The 24,767-nt window shown below is 37.2% G+C and overlaps 1 protein-coding gene across 6 annotated transcripts in view; it reads left to right on the top strand.

The window, feature by feature from the left end:
* Window positions 1-24,767, top strand: part of dock4b (dedicator of cytokinesis 4b) — a 134,299-nt gene that overhangs the window by 19,935 nt on the left and 89,597 nt on the right. For all 6 annotated transcript variants that reach the window (XM_073853936.1, XM_073853876.1, XM_073853978.1 and 3 more), the window contains exon 2: window positions 24,144-24,227. In XM_073853936.1, the coding sequence (XP_073710037.1) occupies window positions 24,144-24,227 (84 nt within the window). The remainder of the gene's footprint in view (window positions 1-24,143; window positions 24,228-24,767) is intronic.

Raw genomic sequence — 24,767 nt, 5'->3', positions numbered from 1 at the left:
AGCAGCAAGTGATCGTTTGATAGCAATGAATAGGAACCAGCACTTCTCCATGTGATTAAATTACAGATGTAGGATGGCAACAGACCATGCAACAGCATGGCCTTAAAGGCCGGGGTATACCTTTTTTCCGCGTCCGGCAAATTCCGTGCGGTCTCAAATTTTGGGCTGCACGTGGACGGTCCGCACGGACGACCGCTGACCCTCCTGATGACGAAAATTTCGGATTTATAGATAAAAATATGCCAATGCCCTGATCTCCTGTTAGACAACGAGGGCCATCCCACTCTGGAATACAATTCACAATGATGGGTCAAGTTTTTACAATTCGTAATAAATCTCAGAGACGCATGATAAACATTGTCAATCTTATGCAAACATTGTACTGAAGTGGTCCTATACACCAGATCTCCATAATCTAAGACAGATAAAAATGTTGCAGTAACTAGCTGCTTTTTTTGCTTTAAAAGAAAAACAAAATTTATGTCGAAAGAAAAAGGACAGTTTAAGTTTGAGTTTCTTCACAAGGTTGTCTATATGATGCTTAAAAGTGAGAGCATAATCAAGCCAGATACCAAGGTACTTATAAGAATTAACCACCTCTTTAACATTTCCAGTCAAAGTGAACACAAAAGGAGGGGCTTGAAAAACCTTTTGGTATTACTAAACAGCATAAATTTGGTCTTATCAGCATTGAGAACCAGCTTAAGCTGCGATAGTGTATGTTGAACCATATCAAAAGCTTTCTGCAAAGACTCAACCACTTTAGATGATCCAAAACAATAAATTACAAAGCAATTATTACTAGAGGAAACAAGCAAATGCATTTGGGCTTTTGATTCAAATTCATATAGTTAATAAGATGTCGCCTGTCTCTCTATCTATCAGGAAGTTTTCTGAAAATGTTTTTTTTATATTTAACTTACCCATTGCCAGTCTGTCCAAAGGTCCCCTAACAGTGGAATGAGGATATTTAAGTACTTCAAATATAAAAAAATAGTGCCTACTGCCTACATTCTTTTTTTTTTGCATACTAGAGCTGACATTGTTCAGCCATGTACTGTAATCCCTCTTGATTTGTAAGCGGCACGCGACACTTGGCAAAACAGCCAGACATGCGAATTTCTCAGCTTGTGTGGAATTTAAAACCGCATGCACAAGTTCGGCATCTTGCTACGCCGCTGGCACAGAGTTCAACTTTAACGCTCGTGGATTTCCGCGCATTTTTATTTACTTTTGCCGTAGACTGATTTCCTCTGACATTTCTAGGAAAGGTTGAATACAGCCGGTTAAAATGTCAGCCCTGACTTTTGTCTTTGCATGATGATCCTGATTTACAGAGATTTGTTTTGAGCTCTTGACGAAAACTGATGCTCTTTGTATTGCCCGTGACATTATTTCCCCACCCCAGAGAGCTGTAGAATATTACAGCTGTATGTGAATCGGAAAGGGGGCATTTATTGATTCCCTTAAACTAAAGCAGATGTTACGGCTACTCCCAGCAGCATGCCAGTGGCTTGAGAACTTATCCACAATGAGGAAAAAATGAGAGGGAGAGTCCATTAGCGCTCTGTCTTTACAGCTCAACTTGGAAAGGAATATGACATTCTGGATGTAAATCCACTTTGGAAAGTCGTGGTGGATGACTGCGGTATTCTCCTCGGAATTTGAATAATGTTAAACTCAATACATATTTAGCCCAGCCCCAGATACATATTCAAAGAGACGCTGAGAGACTTCACAGCTGTGTTTTAAATCTGAGATCTGCTGTTTTTGGTATTTTTTATTATAAAAGCCTGCCTTAAATATGTTTTGAGGCTTAGAGAAAGACTTTTTATGCGTATTTGCGGTATTCATTTTGTGTCTTTTTAATGCAAGTTTGTGTGTGGATCCGTGTTGATTTCCAAAATCTCTCCGAGCCGGCTGTTTGCAATAATACACTGATTGTTTTCTCCATGCTTGTGTTCTGGACATTTGTTCTTCTTGCTTTCGGTAGCAGGCGGATCAGATTGTGCTAACAAGACCAGGTGACGCGTATCTAATGATGTTCTGTGCTCTCTCTCTCTCTCTCTCTCTCTCTCTCTCTCTCTCTCTCTCTCTCTCTCTCTCTCTCTCTCTCTCTCTCTCTCTCGATCCCTCTATATCTCTCTCCATCTCTCTCACTCACTCATAACACAACAAACACAGCTATGAACTTAACTATGTAAACGACAAAACTGTCGGCTGATAAAAACATAAAAAATGGTTTAACTTGTTTGTGCGTGATCTATCTTTTATTGACACATTTTTGCATCATTTTGTGATCTCAGCTGAGGTTTCTAAGTAGTTTATTTTGCTTGATATGATGTAAGTGTGGTTTATGTTGACATTCTGTAAGCGCGTGCTTCGCCCCTGACCCATAACAAGGGCAGCTGTCAGTATAGTAATTGGCAGCGTATTAGTCCAAACACATGCCTCTCCAAGACCACAATGATTCTGTGGTTTGTTAGCGGACATATGGACATCCGGACGCTTCATGACTTATGAGTTCACCTGTTTACAGCCGTGTTACGCACCAGCAGTCTCGAATCTGAGCCGCATGTATACTGTTCGCAAATCTCTCGAGGGTTCGTTTGTGCAATTCATTTGTAGATTCTTGTGTTTTGGAGAGGTATTACTCGGATGGCACACGCTTCAGTGAGTTTTTAACTTTGAGTGTAAGGACTTTGTGCTTTAGTCTACCATCTGGGACATGAAGAGGGAAAGTCACGTCCATATGCCGTTTACAGGTTTCTTTCTCCGTTTGGTCGTTCTCCTATGGTGTCTCTTTGTTGCTTAAAGTTTGTGGTGTATCTGACTGTAATAAATAAAATGTGAAAATGATGATGATTTTGTACTTCTATTTAATTTTGTTCACTGCCTTCTATTAAACAAGTTCACCACAGTTTAGTGGAAATATTGCTGGTCACCATAACCCATTAACGTGCCAGTTAGATTGGTTTGGCCCACATTAATTCCTCATGTATGAAAGCAGTTTTTAAAGCAACAACTCTTTTTAAACATTGTCGGAATAAGCTGTACGATGCAAGCACATCAAACAACGATCACTTCACTGTTATGTGTCCTGGTCCTGAGGCAGGAATCTTAAACCCTATTAATGGATGTGATTCCGACAAAGCCCTAAGGGACTCTGTGGGCTGCCTTTGGTGGTTTATAACATATACATTTAAAAGTTGAACCAAAGTTATTAAAATAGAAATTAGGATAGCGAAATGTATCGAAACAGGGAAAATACCGTGTACCGCGATATGTATACCGCAATGGTTTGCAATAAATGGTCGATTTAATTTTAATATTTCAAAAAGTAACATATGGTCCAAGTTTTAGGTTAAAGTGGATGATAGTATGTTAGTTGGGATATGCATGCATATGCAATTGTGCATGATAACCCCCATTTAGTTATTTTTATTTTGTTTACCCCGAAGTCCTATAATAGTGTTATAATACTGTTATTTACTAGCAGGGTTTTCTCGCAGCACTTTGCAGTTCGGGTGGCCCGCCTAAGCTGGGAAACCTTACCGCCTTAACTAGGTCGTCCAAAAAAAAGAGAAATTGCTGCAAAAAAGGCTGTCAAGTGCATCTCGGAGAATAGCGCGGACGCGCTTCACACCGCAAGCCAGCACGCGCGCCACACTGCCAAAAGGAGAAAAGACGTGATCCGTCATGTCTGAAGGATAGTTAGTTGATAAAACGCGTGTCCGTGAGAACTGTAAGTGGACTTATGTTTTGGGTTTATTTAAGCCTGTTATTGTATAAGTCTGTAGTTCTTGCAAATTTAAATTTAAAGTAAGTTAACTGGTGATTTTGTTGTTTGAGCAAACTGCTAGCTAGGTTTCACGTGCCTGTTGATTTGATATAATTGTTGAGCGCTCTTGCTCACGTTATTTATGTGCATTATTTACATGCTACAGTAGTTACACTCCTTTTAGATAATGTCATTAATAGTGGAAAATAATCAGTTTTTACAATCTTCACATTATCTATCATCGTTCACCAGACGTTCTACAACATCTGCTTCAGTTTGTGTTTATTAACCCTTTAGTTTCACTTCATCACGCAGCTATTCCCGTTAGAAGTATCTGTTAAAAACATATAGTTTCTTCAAAATTAAGTTTTATTTGAGTGTTTTTAATAAAAATATTTTCATTTTCATCATGACGCATACGCCCCACTCCTTTGATTGCCACGCCACCTGAAACCGCCCACCCACCCGCCCAAACCTACCACCTTAACTAACACATTTTCTGCGGGAAACCCTGACTAGTCTCCAAATTCTTTATAATTTTAGGGTAGGTTTACACAACAACAATGTACTGGAAATGTACGTTTTCCTTTTTAAAACATTTCACCTACAAACGACAATGTTGTCAAAATTATCCAGTTTACATGGATCCATGTAACATCAAAAACCTCTGTATTGTGCATGCAAGGTCTAGTTTTCACAAATTCATGCTTTTGTAGTTGATAACGGTACCATTTTCAAAGCTATTTTAAAAGTCTGTGTTTTCTAGGGCTGTTGAATATAATTGTTTTTACAATGCAATGCATTACAATGCTGATGTGAACGATTACTGCATTGATGCATGAAACAAATCATTTAATATTTTAAAAAGCAGTGTACAGGAGACTATGTAAATTAAGCACATTTTATGTTTTTGGACAGATGTTCAAAGTTCTTTAGGATACAAAGTGCTCAGTCAACACATTAAAGATGCGACATTGCGCCTCAAAGCGATGCGTGCCTTACGAAAGTAGAAGAGAGAAGCTGGAGTTTTAATGCGGCTTTGACAAGAAAGACAAGAGAGCCGCAACAGTTAGGGGTTGTGCATACCAAAACTTTTAAACACGGTTGAAAACGCCTGGACAACGGCGAATGCCAGTTGTTTTTTCAGCTGAGCACCAGCTTTCTTCAGGTGAGCGCTTTGGTAGCTGTAATACTTTAGCTGTGAGCCAGTTGGTTGTTGTGGTAATGCCCCGCCCCTCCTTCACTGTGATTGAACAGCCTTGTGAGAACTGACAGAGCTTTTCACCCAAAGTTGAATATTTTTCAACTCTCGACGGTCAGTGCTGAGCGCAGAAAAACTGCTGAGCGCCGGTTTTCAGCGCGGAAGAAAACCGCAAGCTGCTGGCTTATTTGAAAAACGCAGAGCTTCCATTGAAAACAATTGAAAACATGCGCCGGCCGTGGGCGTAAAAGCTTTGGTGTGCACATCCCCTTAGACAGATTTGTTTATGCAGTAATATAAAAAAATTATGATGCAACATCAAATCGTTGACATTAAAATCCACTCTTAGGCTAGTGACAATTCACACACCTAGTTTTTTCATACCACCAGAACGCCATTGTCGCGATTGCAAATAGCCAAAGTGCATAAAGGAATGTTAGTTTTTATTTGAAAACAGTGTCATGTAAACGCCCTCTTAGACTTTAAAGGTGCATGTAGCACAATATAACATGTGTTCATGGTTCGTGTGTGAAAAAAGGCAGTGTTTATCTCACAATTTACTGTTCTCTATATCGCTATTTTAACTGCACTAAAAGCGGGCTGATGTCTTCCTTGTTCCATGAAGCCCTCCTTCTGATTGTGTAGCTTGTTTAGTGTGTCGTGAATCGACAGCAGCTTAAGCTGGGCGTACACGGTGCGAATTCTGACGGTCGGAACGTCGTGAGCTCTCGCACACGACACAATTGAGTTTATGCGAAAATAATTCGTACGCAGTCACACACGACAAGATTTTACTGTAGGACTTGAGGAATTCTGACGTAAGCAATTTCGCACCTGTGAGTGGCAGAATGTACAAAAAATAAAACAAGAAGAATACGGCAAAGATATTGGCTTTTGTGCAGAAAACTGTTTCTGTTTTTTTGTATTTCTGTTTATGCATTCTGAAATTGCAATATAGGTCTAGTGCTGTGGCGGTGAAGGAATTTCTCTGGCAGTGGTTTTTCTTGCTAGCGCATATGCGGTTTTATCTTCTTAATATATCATGATTGTAGTGCCAAGTAAATATCTATATTGGTATTATTAATGTTACATATATTGTTGCTTTTTTATAAATATGACGTTTAAAAACAAATTCAGTGGGCATATTTATTTATTTGTAAATGCAGAATGAGGAGCAATTGAGGTAAAACGCAAGGTAAGATAACGTAACACGTCTTTCCCTTTATGATTAAATTATTTCGACAATACATCTACAGCCAAATATTAATTTGTAAAACGAAAATCATTTAATGTAATATTAAGCACATTGTCTAGGCTTGTTTGCATTGTCTAGTGCAAATGTACGCGGACCCTCGGTCAATGCGGGGTCTTGAAGTAAAAGTGAGCACGCAGCATTTGTGCTCATGTAAATGTACAAAATAAATGCCATACAGAAGGCATTGCATGTTAATATATGGCATTTTCTCAGTAGGCCTATGTAAATTAATACATAGCAATACAAATATAGTATGAAAACAAATTAATCATTATTTAAATAAAGTTTCAGAGATAGCCTACATTTTTAATAATTTAAATATTCTCATCATTTCAGAACAAGCTTAGGCTACCATAACAACGTACATTGGGCTATATCATGTGTTCCTTTGGTCGAAAATATGTAAAAAATATATATATGGGTAAAAACACCGAACAAAAACGTTTAAGCTCTTGTTAAAGCAGAAGCTCCATAATAATCTGGAAAACGTCGTCTCCGCGTATGATCATCATGTTTAATATAGTCTCTTGTTCATTGACAATTTATTTTGGATTTATTATATGAGTAAAAAGTGTAAAACAATAAATGCATATCTTATAGCCTATTAAACATGGACATTCCGTTGCTTTTTATTCTCTGTCACGCCAGCCCTTTTAATATCCATTCATTTATAAACTGTACTACAGCGACTTTGGCACAGCTTGGATTACACAAAATTGCGACATTCTTTGTCCATCCTGTACTGTTTAACCCAGTGGTCTCTGCACGGAGTCTAATAATTTTTATATTTATTTATTACATATTTTAGTTGGCTTATTTTATGTTTAGATTGTAAATAATGATAAACATATTAACAAGTAAAGAAAAATCAACAGTATTACAAAGTAAAACAAAAAAGTTTTAATATCAAAAAGTAACCCTCGTTTTATAGCTTAATCTACACTCTCTCCTGTTTCCGCACACATCCAAAGCTGTGACCGGACATCACAAAAACACGTATGACAGGTTTTTCAGGCAAAGAAGCTGATCAAGATGTCGTCACTGAAAGGACCTGTCATATTTGTCATGATGTCCGGTCACCGGAGTGTGTGTGTGCGCGAAACATATAGCCAGATTTGAGGTAGCAGTGCCACATTTGTCTTTCTTCTTCTGTGTTTTGTACATTCTGATTGGTCAACTTCAAGTGCTTTGCCAGATCGTCTCGTTCACTCGCACCAACACTACGAATTTATACCGACAGCTCCCGAACTTTTTAAATGTTTAAAAATTATCGGGAGGTCGTAAGGTGCTCGTAACCTGCTCGGCTCGGCTCGTAATTCCTCTCACACGGTGCGAGCCGCGACCATACGAGCATGAACGATTTGGTCCCGAGAAAAAAAATCGCATGCGAGCTTCTACGACAGCAAAAATCGCACCGTGTACGCCCGCCTTTAGCGGACGTCTCAATCTGACTCCGGGATGAAAATAAATCTCAATGGCATGGCGACAAAAACACTCTACTAACGCAGTACGTCCCTTTTTTGGCAGGTTAGTCAAAAACTCAGAATAATGTTGTCGTATAACCGGGAAGTAGAAGGCTGTAGTCCTTGAAAAGCGAATTCTGTTAAAGAAAATATATCGCTTGGCATTGAACATTGAGCTTTTTAATTTTGCAGGTATTATTTATGCTCTAGCAGCAACATTACACACTAACTAAAGTTTGAATAATGGGATCACGAAAAGGGGCACCTTTAATGAGTTGTTTTCGTGACGGTACCTTTCAGACTTCTACATGTAAATGACCTCTGTAATGATTAACCATCATCCTTGTTCATCACTTGAGTAGCAATGTTTCCACCAATAAGTGGAATAATTAGAGCTGGGCGGTAATATATTGAGATTTGGTATTATATTTGTTTGTTTTTTCAGCTGGATTTGGGATGAGACAATACCATCTATATCGGTATGGTCTGAAATGACCCTCATTCTTTGCAGCAGAAGCTCTGCCAAAACTGTATACTGCTCTGTAAAAAAATGTTTTTGGTTAATCAACTAAGATTTACAAATTTTATTAACCTGCTTATCTTGACAAGATGAGTTGCTACAACTTATAAAGTATAGTGTTACTATGTCAACTTCATTTTATAAGTTAAAACAACTAATTTCTAGTTAAATTTAAGGCAGCAAAGGCAGTTTTTTACAGTGTGAGGTCAGACGTAAGCTTTCCAACCAACTTGCGTGTTGTGCAGCAGCTCTGTATTTTTTTTTTAAACAGTGAGGAAAAAGATATGCAAAAGATATTTAGCCCTAGAAATAATGAATATGCATTGATTTGTAAATGTGGGCGGTCATATGTTAACATGCTCTTGTTTTCACAATCATTTCTATTTCTGTAACATTTTTGCCGCCTAGTTCATTTTGAGATAAGTTTATACAATAATACTTATTTTGCTTTAGTTTTTTTGCTCACACAATTAGCTACATGTTTTGGGCATCTTCATAATTTTTACATACACATGGTTATCACCTCACCCAATCCTCCACCCCTCAAGTGACAGATTCAGACATTTGGGTAAAATCCGTTTGAGGGTGAAGATGTTGCATCCAGATCTGTCTGGTGTGAAAAAATACCACAGTGTGAGAAGAAGATTCAGGGAAAATGAAGAATAGAGAAGTGAATCTGTTTGCTTCTTAAATGTAGGAACCATAAGAGGCATGAACGGATGATGATGATTTGAGGTCTCTATCAGAATACAGTGACTAACATCCACGTGTGTGTAATCTTGTAGCTGAGCTGGTCGTGGATTGTATTAGCAACACAACAAAGGTCATGTGTTGGATACCCAGGGAACCTGCATAATGATAAATACATGATTGGATTGAATACATTGTAAATCGCCTTTGATATAAGCATCTGCTGGATGCATAATTACAAATGTGAATGGTGTTTCTATCAGAACTGACAGCTATTCGTACTTCAGTCCCACATGATAATATAAACAGAGAGGAAGCAGCTCTTATGCTTTGTTTTCTTTTGTTCTTCCGGTCTGTGTGTGTGTGTGTGTGTGTGTGTGTGTGTGCGGTCAGCTTCCTTTTTCAAGTTTGACTCCCTGCGTCATACAGCGGACCTTCCCATTTTATCCTATTGCGTGTCTGTGTGAAGAGCAGATTGCATATTACCACAGTCAGAAAAAAATCATTATTTTTGTTGCACATAATGTGGAAGTAAGCTTTGCTCACTTTATCTTTTGGTATAAAATAGTTCGATCTTTTACATCTTAAGAAAATGCATTGGGTGCATAATAATTTCATTATGCTGGCATCATCGTTTTCATCACACAATTGGAATGAGTTAGACCTGAAATTGAAAACTTAGGGGCGGTTTCCCAGACAGGGCTTATCCTAGTCCCAGACTAAATGCATGTTTGAACTTCCATAATTTAAAAACATCTTGCACTGACATAACATAATATCCATAAAACTGCCCCTTACTGTGTGTTCACACAAGACGCGGTAGAGGTTGGACACTTGACATTTTGAGTTTTCTGACTTCATTCACGTGAAAATTCGCATCATTGGAGGGGCTTCTGTGAGCCCGCTCGCTTAATGTAATCACGTCACTTTTGTCGCACCTTTGCATTGACTTAACATGTAAATCACTTGCATTTGCTGCCTCTTTTGCGGCTGGTGTGAATGCTACATTAGAGAGAGCAGACAATTTTGCACATTAAGTAAGGTATAATGTTGGCATTAGGTACAGAAATCAAACCAAATAAATCATAACACTCTCTTTATTGTATAAATTACATATTATTATTATTATTATTATTATTATTATTATTATTATAATTTTGTAGAGCTATAGAAGTGATTTTCTCTTTGTCTTGGGTTGTTTGATTAACATTTATGACACAGACTTAAGTAGGTTAATTGAGGTTACTGTCTCTTTAAGATAAGCACGGACCTGGGCTGTTTCTCAATATGCGTTCTTCAGCGATCTTGCATCCTCGTGTTCTCGGCTCTACGTCATCATTAACTGTCGAAGTTTTAATCCAATTCTTAAGAATGCAAGTATAGAGGACGCATGAAAATACCCGGATGTGTTCTTGATATCGAGGATGCATCGAGTGCAGACTTACGCTGAAATCGCTTTACGCCCCAGAAGTCATTGCGGCAAAACAATGGCGGAGGAAGGAAGTGCTACGCACAACACTGTCGAGCGTGCGAGAGTAAGACGCTGGTTGTAAACATTTTAAGTATAAAAAACACAAATTTGATATTTAAATGTATGTTTTATTGGCATAGAACAACTAATCTTAATTGAGTTTCTTTTAAATTATATTATTATTTTTTCACTAGGTATCTGAAATATTTACGTATTTGCCATTACAAAATGACATAATAAAAAATAAAATAATTGATATAATAATGCAGATAATAGTATGTTTTGTCACGTTATGAACGTTGCGATGTTGAATCTGGGGAGGTCAGGTGACCAATAGGAAGATCGCACACATTTCAATTCTCATGAGTGCGTTCTGTGTTTTCGCGATCTTATGAGTTCGTTCTTCCAAGGTTGCCTGTCAAGACTGATCTCCACAAGAACGCAAGTCTGTTCTTAGCATTTTTTGAATTGATAAACAGCTCTGGTTTCTGCCTAATCTATACATAAACTTAAGACTTAAATTGGCGCCTGCTGGTGGCGCTATACCCGGGAGTCACAATAGGCACATCGATGCGATCGGAATCTTCAGACGAACAAACACCCCGCGTGTCATTACAATAAGACATTTTTTGCCTTAGATATTAGACACTTCCTGTTTCTCTGATTTCGCCACAACTTTGTCGGCTCGCCATGGCAGAACCGTTCGAGATATCAAAAATCCCTTCGCAATTTAGCAAGTCCAATGTCTTGACATCATGATCCCCACGTTTGGTGTCATTTGCTTGAATCCCCTAGGAGGAGTATTCAAAAGTTCACCGCATGCATTTTTTAAACAATCCAAAATGGTGGACTTCCTGTTGGGCGGAGCTAAAATGTTAGAGGGCGAAAGTTGTTCGGGTCGATGAGATCTATATGTGTACCAACTTTCGTAAATGTGCGTACATGTTTGCCCGATCTGCGCACTACTGTTTGTTTTTGCATTACAGGGGGCGCTACAGAGCCCCCGTGCCACGCCCGTGTTCCAGCCTTTGTCTGTTTGCAATGACGGACGACTCTAACGTCTGTGCCAAATTTCAAGAGTTTTCGAGTATGTTAAGGCACCCAAATATGTCTTTATAAGATAAAGAATACTGTGGAGATCATTTTGTGCCCTGTCAAGAACAGAAAGATTCTATGTTTGCTTGTTTTTTGAAACGCGTCTCTCCTTGTGTGCACTATTGAGTGCACTTAAACCCACGCGCACAGACGGAGGGTGAATCCCAAACGGCGCTTCAGGAAGAAGATGAAGCATAAAGTGTCGCTTGTTTTTCATTGCTTTATTCACCAAATGTATTTTAATCGACTACAGTATGAGACACAGTAGCACAACTCTCTCTAAAGCTTACACATCAAAAGTTTTCATCTTTGAATGGCATAGGGATGATCACGTCTGATTGGAGTTGGACCGGACATATTCAACCGCATGTTCGTCTGTGCGTACAGTAAACTGCTCACTTTAGGGCCTTTTTGCAGTTGAATTGTTTAAAATCACTTGAGTCTTATACATTTGCAAGCCTTTGAAATGCATGAAAATAAAATGAAATCAGAATGAATTGTAAAGCATTCCTATTCAAGCTTTGAGTATTTAAACGCTTTAGCCGATCACATCTAAATCCCTTTACACACTGTGAAAGAATCACAGAGCGATTACGGCACTAAATGAGGTGAAGCGGGCAGTTTAACAAGCCTGACCTATATTCTCATTTAATCATAGTTATGTATGATTTAGTCTAGCATGACGCAGAGAGAGAGAGAGAGAGAGAGCGAGTTTGCCGTTGCGATCGCAATGCTCCACTGATTAATTAAGCTACAGGAATTGTCAACAAAGCTGTTTGTCTGTCTCTACCGTTGTTGAATAAGAATTTGAGATGTGGGTCCATTTAAGCTTTCCTATGGATGCAGACTGCACTGTGCCTTGCTCACTTTCAAAACTGATGTTATAAATCTATCCGATTGAGTTCTTGAGACCTTTGTGCTTTTAAGGCAAGAAAGCGCCTCCAAAAATAAACGCTTTTCACCCATTTAGTTATCTCTGAGTCTCTCCCAGTATTTATCTGTGTCTCTCTGTTTCATTCTCTTTGTGAGACCCTGGACCATATGTCTTTGACCTTTAGATATCTCTGTCACAGATAAGCAAGTCAAAGCTGGTCACTGCTCACCAGACACCTTCATTTATTTGTGATAAGCTGCCAGTGCAAATCTATTCATTCAGGGCCCATAAGTGAGTCGTGACACAAGCACAATGTGATGAGAGCATCGGTGTCGTGAATGACGGTTCAGCTCACAGAGATGTCCAAATAAACGTCAAATGAGGGTCTGGGTGTTTGGAGAGCCTTCAGGGGGATTGTGAATTTGAATCTGTGGATGTTACTGCTTGTGTTATCTAGAATCTAGGGTGCATTCACACGGCAAAATATTGGGAGAGACAAGCGTATTTACTTACAGGTGTAAGTCTGGAAGTGTCCTGTTCACACAGCAAATTAAAGACACACAGAACACTGCCTGTATGAACGAGCAACCGACCTCAAACCCGTATGCTAGTTACACGCGGCGCCTGTAACCATAGTGACGGACGAAAATATACAAAAAGAAAGTATTATTTTGTTAGACACAAAATAAACTTCAGTATGTAAAACATTTTCTCTTTATTTATCCACCGATAACATTCGCTTCAACACGAGCTCCAAAAACAACAACCGGCTTTCCCCCCGGGCTTCATAATAAGTGTCACCTTTTAGCTTCCGTAAAAGGTCATGTGAAATAATAAACAATATTTAGCAAAGAGCTATAATATACATAAACACATTTTTAATGTCTTAAACTTAACAATTTATGCAATGGGCAAAACTTTATTTATGTAATTAACAAAAACAGCTGGCTTGTGTAACGCTTACCATTGTGCAGAGAAAAATAAACAAGGGTGGGTCCTTATTAAAGTTTTAATTTCCAAAATGACATAAAAACATAAAATCAGTTTCAGCAACTGCACGTTTTACCAAGCAAGAAATTTAACTTTATTTACAGCATTAACGCAGCCAAATAGGAAGTTCCCATGCTCCCGCTTTGTAGGTGGCGCTGAAAGTATGGTTTGCCAACCGCAGGCAAAACCAGCCTCTTAGTGCCACATAGAGAGCAGGAGGGTAAAAAGCGCACTTTATAAGTTTGCCAAGGTTCTGTATTGATGCTAATAATGTTGTATATAACGTTCAATATCCTGCAAAAACCGACCGATTTGCCTCACAAGTAGCAAAAATGTCACCAGGAGTCATGGAGATTACTTTTGTATTGGATAGCTGCTTTTTGAGCTCTCAAAGGGGCTGTTTACACTTGGTATTAAGATGTGTTTTCATCGATCGGATCACAAGTGGACGAGAGAGACACATTACGTTTACACCTGGTATTTAAATCCGTCTCTTTTGTCCACTTTCGACCGCTTCTATGCTGAATACTATGAGGGGGTGATCTGTGAGACGGTGGGCGAGTCTCTCTGCTGTCATTCAAACCCGAGCGGGAGTAATTATGAGTTTATATGGACGCAAACTAATATTATGTCGGAGTGCACTGCGTGTTTAGCAAGTAAACATGCTGCACAGTGTTTTGTACATGAGTATGTAAGAGCTTTCTTTGAATTTTCAGCGCAATTGATGAAATAGGATCGCGCAACTTTCACACGCTTTCAAAACGAAACTATGGAGATCAGCCGCTTAGTTTTATCAATGAAAGGCTAAAAATAGCGCTGTTCACCGAATGTTAACGCCAGAAGTCAAAAAAGACGTAAAACTTGTGTTTAATACCTCAGATTAGATAAATGGGCGGAGAGAAGGCGGTCGCGTGTGGCTGTTCGAACGCATTCAACCACATGTGCGTTCCGCAACTCCAAAGCGATCCGATCGAAAGTGGTTTTGACCACCTCTGGATGTGGTTGAAAGTGGTCGAAAGTGGACGAGCTCAAAACGTTTTGAACACCGTTTACACCTGGCATTAACGTCGTCCACTTGTGATCCGATCGACGAAAACACATGTTAATGCCAAGTGTAAACAGCCTCAAAGTGACGCATTTTTTGCCTTGCATTATATGAATCACAGATGGGTTTTTTGCTAAATATCTTTTTATTTCTGCACTGAAGATAAATGGTGAGTAAATAAACAGCTAATTTTTATATCCCTATTATTATACAGTTAACATTATATTAATCATCCACTTTTAAGAATTAAACTCTATATATCTCACTTACTGTCTGCACGCGATTCTATGCGTTATGTAATATGTTCTGTGACGTTTACACTGAAAAAAACAACTTGTAAAATTTACTTTAAAAAATCCTCGTAACAATTTGCACGAACTTTTTTAAGTAAAATTTACAGCTTTTTTATAAGTAAAACTTACCTACTAAAATCAAATAAAATTTACTTAAAATTGCATGATAAAACATATGTTAAATAATTCATTAAATCTTACTTAATTATTTTATTTACAAGTAAGATTTATTTTAATCGTTTAGGTAAAGTTTATTAGGTTTTTTTTTGTAAATTGAAGCATTGCTGTCCTAATAATATTAAATAAATCGTATTTTCTGTTTGTTATTTTCTTTAACATATTTCTATGGACCTAGTTATTTTTAGTGTTATAAATGGCATTATAACACAAAATTCATGACTGACAACAAGTCAGTCATTGAATAAACTTGATTCGGAACAGAAACGCACACAAACTGTGTTTCTGACATGCATTATCAGCACTGTGGAGAGAATTACAATACAATGTTCTGAACAGGTTTCATGTAAAGAAACACTGATCACCTGAACGGTGACTTTACAAAATTATTATTTACAACAAAACAACATCAATAATATAAGAGCTTAAACCTTTATGACATTTTGCTAACAAATATTGTAGTAGTTAAAGTTCTTATCAGTTCTTATTCTGTGATAAAGCTTAAAAAATAAAAATATTCAGGCGCAAAGAATTGTGGGTATTCCTTACAACATGTGCAAATAAATGTAAGTAAATTTTACTTAGATTTTTTTGTTTCATTGATTTAATATTTTTAAGTAAAATGAACTAAGATTTTTTACTTGAATCTGCTAAAGTTTTTGAATAAAATTTACTTAATTATTTTAGGACTATGTGCAGTGACTATAAAACAGTTAAATAATACAAGAAAATATCTAATAAGACTTACTATTCCCACACAGTTCATTTTTTACATGAATTAATTGTGTATTTATCATCATTTTACTTAGGAAAATCAAGTTCTCAATAAATGTTAATATTATTATGTAGAAATTATGAGAGTTAATCTAATAAATATTACTACACCAAAAAGTTCGTTTTTTCAGTGTATGAAGGTAATATAGACCAGTTCAAATGATGTAAACAACACTGGTCCAGAAACACTTCCTGTTACACTTTGTGACAGTTTTTTTTTTATTTCACATATATTATTATCTTTAAGATGTTTGTTTAACTTCAGTTAATTCAGGTTTATATGTTCTGTTGGTTTATTTTATCCCAACGTCTATCTAGTGTTAAAAAACGGAAACAGGAAGTGCTTTTGGACCAGTGTTGTTTACATCTTTTGAAATGGTCTATAATATCACATTAACCTTATGGAGCAATTCTGCTGCGTAGTTTGCAGTCATTTTCATGCACTGTAACGTTACCTTAACACAAAGAGCAACGAATGACGTGACAGACAACTGGTTGTCCAGTGCGATTCCGTTCACACAGCACAGCTTCCCTGTAAATACAGTTGTGAAAGCTGAAAAGTTACGGGTGTGAGGTTGGTTATAGAATGCGGTTGTCAAACCCGTAAATAACCAAACTGCGTGTGAACGGAACCGTCTTAAGGACTCAAATATGGGTTTGACAACAGTATTTTGGTACCGTGTGAACGCAGCCATAGTAATGTCTGGCTGACAAACATACACTCATTAATTTCGAAGCAATTAATTATAAGGCTGGACGATATTGACCAAACTTTTATTTTTGGGTGAATGTGGGATAGATGTTTGGGTATTTACTTAAAAGTGGAATTAATGATTTTGATTTTTCTTCCCAGTCAAAGCCTAATGTGAAATGTCACAAAGGTGATTGTGACATTCCACATAAGGCTTTGACTGGGAAGAAAAGTCAAAGTCATTAATTATTAAAACAGTGTAGGCTATATGATAAAAATTAATTCAAAGCTGTTTGAAAATATTCATATTACTGCATCTAAACATTAACAATGATTTAACTAAAGTAACCATAGTTTTTTGGTTTAATTTTTTAAACCACTGTTACCACAAATTTTCCATTGGTTCACTTCAGTTCACCCATGAGTGAGATTAAAGGACCAGTTGGGTATTTTACACTTAAAGCCCCGTTTTCAGATTGTTTATGATGAAATAGAACGGTTTTGACTGAAATTTGGAAATATGATGCTGGCCCGAGAGTTTTCGTGTATGTTTGCTCTATCATGCATGTATAATGTGTGCATAGGGGCACTGGAGCAGTCCTTCCTAAAATGCATTAAACGTTTACAAAGACGTGAAACTCAGCGAGTGGTCGGGGGTGTTCAGTGATATGCTCACACAAAAATCGCTGCAAAAGATGCTTTCCAACAGGTGTTTTAGCATTCGTTGTAAACTTGTGGACCTATTTTTCCAAACGCCTCACACCCGTACATTCTTCCGTTGAGAGCTTGAATAATAAACACTCCAGCCCAGTTGGTGGCGATAATCGACCTTTGCCATTTGCAAGAATACAAACAAGGTTCCCGGCGCGGAGTAATACCTCACAGCACATCTAATACAAGTCAATGGAATTGGACAAAAACAACGATAAAACCTGTTGGAATGCATCTTTTGCAGCGATTTTTGTGTGGGCGTATCAGTGGGCACCCCTGGCCACTCGGTGAGTTTCACGTCTTTGTAAACGAAAGTTTAATGCATTTTAGAAAGGATTGTTCCAGTGCACCTATAAAGCCATTGTGGAGGCGGGGAGTAATACAACAAACACCCGAAAATTCTCGGGCCAGCATCATATGTCCAAATTTGAGTCAAAACCGTTCTATTTCATCGTAAACAATCTGAAAACAGGGCTTTAAGTGTAAAATACCAAACTTGTCCTTTAACCATGAAATTTTTAGTAAAAAAATCATGGATAATACACTTTTACTAAATAAAACCATGGTTAATTTTCTTAAACCGTATTAATTTTATTATTATTCCTGATTCTGTTGTTGATCTTGCTGCTGTTTGCATGTTCAAATTAAATAAAATGTTTGTATTGTTTTTATCGGTTGTCTTTCTAGAAAATGAACTGAAATGAACATCCCTAAAATTTCCACCCAAGTTTCAAACCAGATGGCATGTGGCCTTTCTAACTAAAAATGAATTTACAGTATTTCATTTAAATCAAATTTGCTTCACCATCTTGCTGTTACAACTGTGTCCGCTTTATTTCTGACATAAATGACTTTCACACTCTCAGTCACGCGGAGCAATTCTCACTTTGCCTGCTAACCTTCTTGTAGCTGTTTCTATCGACATTTTAATTCCCATGTAGTTTTCTATTAGCCTCACGTCTTTAGGTCTTTAGCGTGTGTATAGGGTGAGGAACGTCGAAACAAGCTCATTAATTAAGAACCCAGCTCTCTGTCAGTACATGAAGCCTTTACTTGCATTCACATCAACACAGACGAGTCTCTCTCTCTCTCTTAGCAGCTGCAGTAATGAATGATTTCCACTGCGACCGCTTCATTGGCAAAGCCGTACCAAGAGTCGTGCCAGAGAACCCTGAGCTCCTGTTATGATCCGCTTGTGTGGACTGCTGATGGATTTAAATACTTAGTCACATCATGTGTTACAGTCTGGTTAAGGGTGGGCTGAGGTGCTTGTGGTGAGATCCTCTGCATTGCTAAGAAAGGTTTTGTAATTGGCAGTGTTTTTGCACTACACAAATAATTTACTGCAGGTTGTTGCGGTTTAGGTCAAAATCTCCTCTTTTAAGTATGAGCAAAAATATTGGATAAGATATTGGACAAGATTGAGCAATACTATTGCTAAGAATCGGAGACAATGCAATGCCTAATGGCCACTCTGGCGACGGGAGTCCCGCCTTCCAGTTAAAAGATCCAATCATCAATTAATAAAGTTAACTTTATTAAGTTTTGAATCATCTCATCAAAATATTTGCATAATTTATTGACGCTGCACTACAGAATACAGGTGGTGGATTGCCAGGAATCTACAGTAGATTTGCATTTTAATGTGGTAATGAATAGTTAATGAATCTAGAGGTTGATTGGCTGTCAGGATCTTTGTTGCATTAGGATTCTGATGAATTACAATGTATTCAATGAGGTTAAATGCACATTATGATCCATTTGAACTAGTTAACGGCATTTTAATAATCACAATAGAGATTTTGTTTTAATAGTCATGCTTTTAAAGTAGTGTTTTTTTTTTAAAGGCATACCGATATGGACAGGGTGAAGGCTTGTTTAAATGCTTCATTCTGATTGGTCAGTCTCGACATTTGCAGGTTTATTATTCCAAGTCTATAAATAATAAATAATACATTTATTGATAAAAAACTAATAACACATGTTAACCCGGATGCTTAACCGTTTAATCACAAGACCCAAAAAGTTAATATAAATATGTCTTTAATATGTTTTTGTTTATCTTTAAACCGAAAGTAAACATTTTTTTCTCGTGGAAGGTCTGCATTTGTTAAAAATGAGCAAATAAAATATTTCAAATCAAAATGTAATGCTGCTTACCTTACTTATGAGGTAAATATCAGTGTAATAAATGGGATAATCCGTTTCGCGTTGGGTCCTGATCACACTGCCGGGGCTTATTTCTGTGACAACAACCAGCTATACATTATCCTTTACATTAAATACAGATTTACGCACAGTTGCAAAACGCAAGGAGCACTTTACACAATATTTACTTAAACCTACAAATTATTTGGATAAAAATCCTGCAAAAATGAGCTGATCCTGCATTACTTAAATATAATGTTGTTTAATTTATATCTTTATTACTTTTAAACCTCAACATTTGTTTTACATTCAACAAAAAATCTTTAAGACCCATGCGTTCCCTGAAAGCCTTATGAGTTACCTGAAAGCACTGAGGTGGATACACTTCTCACTTGGCCAAAACTTCAGCAAAAAGGGTAAAGCTCATCATTCTGAGCTCTCCAGTGCCCTTCAAAGAGCTTAGACTACCCAACTGTAGCATTGCTTTCCCTGCAGACCTATACGTGATCTGTGGCTAATCCACACAAGCAGTGCCTTTCGTTCACTTCTTTATTACATTCTCTCTTGCTTTCTGAAGAGATGTGGCTAACTCGCTCAGGTCTGTGTCAGACCCAGAGGATTATGGGATAGCGAGAGTGTGTCACCCTGCAAAGGTCTCACTCTCAACACTTCATTGCATTTTACTTGCCACTTTTCCACCACATGTACTATTAGTTCACATCAAAATTGGTTTGACTTTTATCAACTGTTTAGAAGTTAACTAGGTTATTTTAATAGAGCTAACCATGATGCAGAACTGTTTTTGTAGGCAGACTAAGTTTGAAGGGATTTTGCATAGATGATAGAGGGTTTCCCGCAGAAAATTTGTAAGTTAAGGTAGTAGGGTTGGGTGGGTGGGTGTGTTCAGGGGAGTGACAATCGCAACATGATGAAAATATTTTCATTTAAGACACTCAAATAAAACTTAATTTTGAAGAAACTATGGCAGAAAATGAACACATACTAGATTATTAATGAATTAAATGTATGTAACAGATACCATTAACTGTAATAGCTGCGTGATGAAGTGAAACTAAAGGGTTAATAAACACAAACTAAAGCAGATGTTGTAGAATGTCTGGCGAACGATGATAGATACTAACACTATTAATTACATTATCTTAAAGGAGTGTAACTACTGTAGCATGTAAATAATGCACATAAATAACGTGAGCAAGAGCGCTCAACAATTATATCTAATCAACGGGCACATGAAACCTAGCTAGCAGGTTGCTCAAACAACAAAATCACCAGCTAACTTACTTTACATTTGCAAGAACTATAGACGAATACAATAACAGACTTAAATAACCCCAAAACATAAGTCCACCTACAGTTCTCACGGACACGTGTTTTATCAACTGCTATCCTCCAGACATGACGGACAACGTCTTATCTCAATTCGGCCATGTGGCGCGCATGCACGCTCGCGGTGTGAAGCGCGTCCGCGCTATTCTCCGAGATGTTTTATCAACTGGCTAGTTATGCTCCAAACAGTGACGGTCTGGCCCACGTCTTTATCACATTTCGGCCGTGTGGCGCGCGTGCCCGCTCGCAGTGTGAATCCCGTCCACCCTTTTCTCCGAGATGCACTTGTCGGCCTTTTGTGCAGCGAAATTTGTTTTGTTGTTTGGATGACCTAGTTAAGGCGGTCTATCACCCTGTGATATATCTTGCACTGTTGTGTAACCATTCTAAAGATTCAGTTCCTCATGATTATTAGTGGTGTGTTTACACATCAGAGAGTTTCTCTAAAAGATTTGATCTGTTGTTTACAGATGATTATAGATTATTGTAGATGATTTGGGGTGCAGTATGGGGCTGTGTCCCAAAGATGGATTATGTGTACAGTACTAAAAATGTGTACAGTACTTTTTGCTGGTCAATTACCAGTAAGAATGCAATTTAGTTCATCTTTGTGTGAATTTATCCCTTTAGTAAAAATATGGAATTATTGGTATTTAATATTTAAAAATACATTTGTAAAAGATTATTATGGAAAATGTCCATAGTTTTCACAAGGGTTGTTATTGTTAATGAAAAACTACCTAAAACTATTGAAAACATGTCTGATCATTAAAAGCAAATGAAATGTAGGCCTAAATTTAGATCTTAATTGCAAAAACTTAAACTGATTAGGTAATAAGCAAATTTCTATGTTTACTCAGCTAGTGACTAAGTTGGGTAAAGAGTAATTTAGTATATCCAAATCCAACTAATCTACATGTTTTGGACTGTGAGAGTATATACAGAAAAGCCTCATAAACAAAGTGTTTGTCTGACTTAGCCCTTGCTTAAACCAGAGACCTTTTTGCTGTGAGGCAACAAGGATGTGCGTTACGTCACTGTGTTGCCCTCTACACTGAACACACACTTCTCAATCATGGTAACAATGAACAAACATCATTCTTTCAAAATTACTCTAAATACAACATATAACTAACATTAACAACACAAATAAAGCCAGCAAACATTAAAACAGTCATCTTTTTAAGTAAATATTAATCAAAGAAGTGAACATGTCGCAATGCATGCTGGGAACCATTCAGACAACTGTTTTTTTTAATTGCTTGTTCAGATTACTCAGTTTGGCAAGTTGGGTGAACGAATTGGACAAAAACGTATATATCTAAGTCCAGTTAAATAATATTTGTTAGCTGAATGATTATGCTTTTTTCATTCAGTGAACACAAAGTAATGAATTGACGCCCTTCAACAAAGAAATCTTTGTTCAAGTTACTTAATTTTCTTTGTTGAATGAACATTTTAAAGTTGGATTTTTTACAGTGTGATGCAAGTCAGTCACATTTCATTTTTAAGTCACAATCATGTTAATTAAGTATACTCTTAAGTCTCCTTTGGTTAAAAATAATGCCTAGTGCGGTGGATGTGATCTTAGTAAACCAACATTGGGTCATTTTTAACCCAGCATGTGATCTGTCCAATATTTACGCATTAAGGTTCAAAAATAACCCAGCCATTTTTACAGTGTACCAAAATCAGTCGGCGTGATGTTTAAAATGACATCGAGGAAAAACTATGTTTCAGTCGCATATCATCATCGGTTAATGGAAACACTCTCAAAGTTTTGTGCAAATCTGTAATGGAAACGCAGCTAATGTGATTTTATTTTGCGGCACTAGAATTATTAACTTAAACAAAATAAAACCTTAAAAAATATATTTAACTTAAATAGCAATATTAGCATACATTTTTTTTTAAATAAAAAGTAAAAAAATAAGAAAAGTTCAAAGCAAAGTTACTAGAAATTTAACTAAAATAACATGAAAACTGAAAATATAAAAATAATAGCGAATTTTAAAATAACAATAACAAACTACAAATAAACTAAAATAAAAATAAAAAACCTCTGTTTCTCCTTGGACCAGTCAAAATCATTGCAAGGAACACATCAGAAGAGATAGAAGAGATATTCTGTTATCGAATGATTTTTAAGTGACCGGATACTTTTTGATGCCACTAAAATTAGACATGAACACTATTAATGTTTTTTAATGTCCTTTTTTAAAATAGTTTAAGTTAATCTGTTTTAAGTTTTTTTATAGGTTTATTCATGCTCTCTATTTATTAACAGGTTATTAACAGTAGATTTACAGGACAGTTTTTCTGCACTTACATATCTGGCGATGCTCCAGCCCTTTTAACAGTCTGAGAACAGCTGGCGTATGGTTACTTGAGGAAAGATTTGAGCAATGTCAAGGATTCAACCTTTGATATGAATTATTTAGTTTGCTTCTGCTGAAACCAGCCTGTATAATTAATTCATCGGACCTACTTTGTTATTTGGCTTCCAGATTTTCAAGTCAAATCACAATGTTACAAACACAGCTGATCCACAGAAACCAAACATGAAACCTTCACACAGAATTTTGGAAAAGGAAATTGTGTCTGTTGAGAAGATTAAATCTAAAACAGAGATGAGTCTGTGTTGTTAATCATGTAGAGAGGAAAAGATAACTTTTTGGGTTTTAATTGAGTGTGTTTTAGTGTCTTGCTATATGGTTACTAGGGTCTTCTGATGGGCAGGTGGATGCATACTGACCCGAGTCAAAAAGGATCCACAGTTGAAACAACCCTGTATTTTTAAGAGTGCATACAGTATATTATCTTTTAAAAACGTACTACACACACTCACTGAAGTTTTCAATTGGGTCAGAGCTTTTATGTACTGGTAGGTGCCGTATGTTAATCTGGCCTGAAAAATCCACTTCATAAATCTGGCTAGTTGAAATAATCTCTCCATTGAAATCTCAGCAGGTAACATAACCTGATTTTACAGACCTGTCCCATAATCCCCTCTGACAATGATGACATCATTCGAATGCATATTAGGGCTGTTTGTGCAGAAACGCGAGTCTGTCTCTTTCCTCTCTTTTCTTCTTCCTTCTGTTTTATTAAAAAAAATCTTTCTTAAATCCTGATCACTTCCTCTTTTCACTTTGCATAACTCTTTTTTATGTTGTATGTCATCATTTTTTGCTATCCTTGCTTATCTCTGTTTTGCTATTTTTAAGCGTTATTTAAAATAAAAAGCCCACCAAGTGTCTGCTTTCCTGTAAGTCTTCTTATGTGAGCATCTCATCATCACCCGTTTCAACTTTTATTACACATTTCCATTAACTCTTTTTGGGCCCTTTAAAGGAAGATGGACTGTTTATCGTTCAAGTGCGCTGCCATAAGTCTAATGATGCTGAATTAAAAAACGTAATTTGCAATGGATCTCAAAACAGGCGGGTGCTTACAGTGGGTGGCTCCAAAACGATATATTTTCTTGCGATTGCTTGATTGAATTCCTCGTACCACGCTTTGAAATTGTATCCTGTTGTAAACTGGGACAAACAGCATGACTTATGAGTTGTTGTTTTTTTCGGCTTTTTCATGTGATGGATGTTTTTGTATTGCAGTCTTGGCCAGTTTCCGGGGGACGGTGCAGCATGGCTTACCTCTGGAGATTGGTGACACCGTGCAAATCCTGGAAAAATGTGAAGGTAAGTCATTGATTTGTTTTCCTTCACATGGATCGTGCTGCTTGGAGTATCACGGCTGAAATGACCAGTGAATGAATGTGTATACACTCCTCCTAATTTTTGGGGGTTTAATACAAAACTACTCAATGCACTTGTACAGCTTCTTTTACCTTTCAGGGTTGTATAGCAAGTGATCAATCTTTCTTTTTTGTTGTGACCTTTGTTTAGCACAGGCTTTCCTTTATTTCCTGTTTCCACCCTTTGAAGACACGTTCCTCTGTTCTCTGGGTGCACACACTTCCTGTTGTTTTTGCGTTAGTGAGCTGGCTTTTAGTTAAATAAGACGCAGATATGCTGACAAGGAGTAAACAGTAGATATGCAGAATTGAAATAAAACTAAAACGTCCAAGTTTTTGACCCTGAGACCTGTTGTAGTGAAGTGAAAGTGTAATGAAGACCCTTTTTTAACACCTTGAAACTGTGTTTCTCCCCTCTTTGACAAGTTTTGTACACTCATACTCTAAAAGCAGCTTTTGCTTCTAGTCAACTTTGTATATTACA

This window comes from Misgurnus anguillicaudatus, chromosome 1 (genome assembly GCF_027580225.2).
Source record: "Misgurnus anguillicaudatus chromosome 1, ASM2758022v2, whole genome shotgun sequence".
Classification (NCBI taxonomy): Eukaryota; Metazoa; Chordata; class Actinopteri; order Cypriniformes; family Cobitidae; genus Misgurnus; species Misgurnus anguillicaudatus.
Note: the sequence above shows the minus strand (reverse complement) of the source record. Positions and strands in the feature narration are given on the sequence as shown.